Below are 3,635 nucleotides of genomic sequence, written 5' to 3'. Positions count from 1 at the left end.
TTAAACTAGCTTTTATCCTTAAAAAGTCGTTACGTTTCGAAAGTGAATTATTGTCAATTTATTATTGGTTGCCAGACTTATGCATGTTTGCGATGGCTTAGGGGTTCATTTGCAATTTGGTCCTGTACCGTTTGTAAGTGTGCTTCTATGCTGATAGTGTACATGCTTTTTTTCTTTTTCTTCTTTTTTTTTTTTTCTTCTTATTTGTTTTATTATGCTTATACTCAATTTTATTGTTAATTAATATAAGTTTTGCATTAAGAGCCAATTGAACTCGACTGTTATTTGTTTAGTTTAGTTTCTAGCATAACTGGAATAAATAAATAAATAAAAAAATCATATCATAGAATTTGCTGTGGAAATGCATTTTTCAGTTTTATACGCTTACTCTCGTGTGCACGCAATTTTTATACAAATACTTGAACAATTATTCAACAAATGTAAACATATGGTGAAACGGGACATCGCCAAGCGCCTCCAGGAAACAATACTAGCACGGGTTGTCTTCTTCACGGAGGTAGGCTCCTGTCCCGACGGAAGAAGCCACAGAAGAAATCTGCTAGGCTTCATGATCAATTTGCAGCTGACGGGGGTAAACTGGGTGCAAAAAATCGAAAAAAACGTGTCTTCACTTTAAAAGTGCAGCTTTCTGATCGCTGCTTCGCCGCCTCCTAAAAGTGCAGCTTTCTGATTGCTGCCTGGCCGCCTCCTAAAAGTGCAGCTTTCTGCTCCCTGCCTCGTCGCCTCCTAAAAATGCAGCTTTCTCATAAACACGAAAATTGCTCGTATGTCAAAAGTAAGTTTGCATTTACCTTTACTTATTCTTATTTATAATTTATTTAATTACTTCTAGTTCATTTTAGATAGAACAATTCATCCACTTGGGCTACGAGGAGCAATGTCGTTTGCTTTGGCTATAAGAAACACTTTATCAGAAGCCCGCTTAACCTTGCTAACCGCCACTTCTTTAGTTGTTATATTCACAGTCATCATCCAAGGTGGTGCCGTGAATTTTTTACTTGAAAACGGGGACCTAATACAAAGATGTTTTAACAGTCCTCGTGGAGGCGAATTTGTTGAAATTGAATGGTGACGTCACACACGCCTTACGGCCGACTGTCACTTTTATACCCACCATAACGTTGGACGGTTCCCAAATGTCGCCAAGCCGCTATATTAAAAAATATATTCGGCGAAATTTGCAAAATTGCTGGAGCACATGAAGATATCGAAGCAAGTTGTCGCGAGTATCTTTAAAATTTCCAAGTCAATCAGTTCATGACGTATGTTACGCAACTATTGAGTTCTTAGTTGCGATGGCTTGCCCACTCTTCTACTCTTCCACTTGTGTATAAATTTCAGTGATGCACTACGGAATATCATGGTTTATTTAACATTGAAGAGTTCCAGATTGTATGTGTTCACCAAAGGCTTCTATTCTATTTTGAGGTATTCTTGAATATGTGCTATATACATGTACGTTTTTTTTTTTCATAAAGAGTTTCCTAATAAATCTTATATATTGCTTTTTAGACAAAATTTGATATTGTGACTATATTCCAATTGATTGATGATAGTACGAGAAAAAAGTGTTTTGTTTTTTATTTTCGTCAACGTGCGCAGTGTGAGTACTTGTAGAAAATTTTCTTTACTCTTTGAATTCTTATTGCTCCCGGCACAAATATGTAATAAATTATCTTTTTTAAATATTTGACCATTTTGTTTGTGTAAATTGTGTGAAAGCAAAAGAAGTACCATCTATAAACCAATTCTAGCTTTCTTACCGATAAATCTGTTAACTAACCCAGCATTACATTGATACGGCGTTGAATTTCTTTCGTTTGGCATTAATACGTCTTTTAACTCGTGGCCGTAAAAGTACACATATCATCTACAATAATTAATTATTTAGTTATATTGGGCATTGGGACTCATATGCAAATGGCACTGCAGCCAATGCTTGTACGCACTCTTGATGGCATGGATGTTACCTGTTACCATATTGGAACTGGACAATATCACAATGCTGTTGTTACCAACGGTCTATTGCTCACTTGGGGGTGAGTTATTTTTTATAAAAAATATGTTTGACCTTGCGGATGTTTTATACCTTTACCAGACTACAACCAATCGCCACGGTAACTATTTTCCTATATTCGCTTGTTTTTCTAAACGCATTACATTCTGTATATTTAATAGTAACATGTGTCAGTGTCGAATGGCTAAGCAGACAGATGGGTACACCGTGCTTGAATTGGCTTAAGCAATTGTGGCGGTTATTTCTTATACCGGCTACGATATGGAGGATGCCAAGATTATAAATAAATATGCCTATGAACGTGGTTTCGCTCACGGTAGCATCTATATATCAAAATGTTTTGAATTGAGTGGAACTTGCTATTTTGCTCGTAATCCGCAAACGCCAGAGCTTCGCGAACATTTAGATAATGGCGGCTTACCTTATCCGGGCAGCAGACTTGAATATGGTAGTTAAATTGTTCTTAACATGAACTCAAAAGTTTATAGTATATTTTAGTTTTGACAAATGTGTAACACGTATGTGTCATAATCCTGAAAATGGTCCTTTGTTATTGGCTTGGATATTGGTGAACATACGGTATACCAACGCTTCGGAAAATGGTCAGCAAGTTGCCGTCAAATGGGCAAACGAGCATTGGATTTAAATTGCTTTTCGTTTAGGCATGATATGATTTCAAACTCTATATATAGAAATATATATGTATAGAAACGTAGAATCAGTTTTGGCTGCTTTTCTAATATTCTTTTGCATTAGATCGATTCATTGGTCTCCCGTATAGCACGCAAGACGGTTTACAATATGTTGTGTTGTATATGCGATTATTTTGATGGCGTTGGTTCTTGTTGTAAATATCCTTATGTATATGACTTATTAAGTGAACTATTGGCATGGCCCAGTTTGGCTAAAGATTTTTGTAGTACAAAGGGTAATTAAAAAAATAATTTCAAAGCTTTCAGCCAAATATATATATTAAAATATTATTTCGTTGAAAATTACTTTCCACGCAATCTTTAGAAGAAGAAACTCTGATGCCACAAAGGTTGTGTATCAAGTGTGTAAATTTATTAAAAAATATTTACGTTTTCCTCTTAGAGGCGCGAAAGTTACACGAGATATATTTGAAAAATGTTGTGAACAATGAAGACTGTTTGCAAGAACCACCAATTGAGTTGCCACAAGAGCCAGAAATTATTGTAGATATTAAGTCAGAGCAGCAGTTATCGAAAACTCCTTCACACTTCGGTCTAGATGGTCTAGAAGAAGAAGCAAAGCAAGAGCAATTAATGGAAAATGCAAAAGAGGAAATTGATGAAAAGGATGAGTATTACCTAAACGATGTTGGTCCACCGGGCGATTACGAACACGCTCAGTCAGATGTTATTTTAAGATTGGTTGGATGCTGAAAGGTACATTAAACCAAAAAATGAACGCGTAAGGAATTCCGAATTTTATTTATGTTCAAGGAAATACCCTCGCAAAGAAGATCTACAAAAACATGTAAAAAAAAAGAACATTCTAACGATTCGAAAGCAGAAAAACAAAGGTCTCAGAACAGAGTTGCGAAATCGAAAGACTTTCATTTATGTAACTTTTG

The 3,635-nt window shown here is 35.8% G+C and overlaps 1 protein-coding gene across 7 annotated transcripts; it reads left to right on the top strand.

Moving 5' to 3' along the window:
• Positions 1 to 270: 270 nt before the first annotated feature.
• LOC119643218 (sodium/hydrogen exchanger 7-like) lies at positions 271 to 3,388 on the top strand. 7 transcript variants are annotated; one of them, XR_005248238.1, is made up of 5 exons: positions 271 to 796; positions 854 to 1,476; positions 1,534 to 1,624; positions 1,776 to 2,138; positions 2,200 to 3,388. XR_005248238.1 is itself a non-coding variant. In XM_038042565.1 (2 exons), the coding sequence occupies exons 1-2, from the start codon at positions 754 to 756 to the stop codon at positions 1,091 to 1,093; spliced, it is 273 nt and encodes a 90-aa protein (XP_037898493.1). In that variant the 5' UTR covers positions 271 to 753; the 3' UTR covers positions 1,094 to 1,476. The 7 variants fall into 7 exon arrangements, 2 of the variants coding, with proteins under 2 accessions (XP_037898493.1, XP_037898494.1); XR_005248236.1 differs by having other exon boundaries at positions 1,534 to 2,138; positions 2,200 to 2,486; positions 2,537 to 3,388; XR_005248239.1 differs by having other exon boundaries at positions 854 to 1,449; positions 1,534 to 2,138.
• Positions 3,389 to 3,635: the final 247 nt, after the last annotated feature.

This window comes from Glossina fuscipes, unplaced genomic scaffold (assembly GCF_014805625.2).
Source record: "Glossina fuscipes isolate IAEA_lab_2018 unplaced genomic scaffold, Yale_Gfus_2 59185, whole genome shotgun sequence".
Taxonomy (NCBI): Eukaryota; Metazoa; Arthropoda; class Insecta; order Diptera; family Glossinidae; genus Glossina; species Glossina fuscipes.
Note: the sequence above shows the minus strand (reverse complement) of the source record. Positions and strands in the feature narration are given on the sequence as shown.

Coding starts and splice junctions, on each gene's coding strand:
- LOC119643218 (XM_038042565.1), top strand. CDS start 754: ATGCAGCTTTCTCATAAACACGAAAATTGCTCGTATGTCAAAA. Junction 797..863: donor AAATTGCTCGTATGTCAAAA/GTAAGTTTGCAT, acceptor AGTTCATTTTAG/ATAGAACAATTCATCCACTT.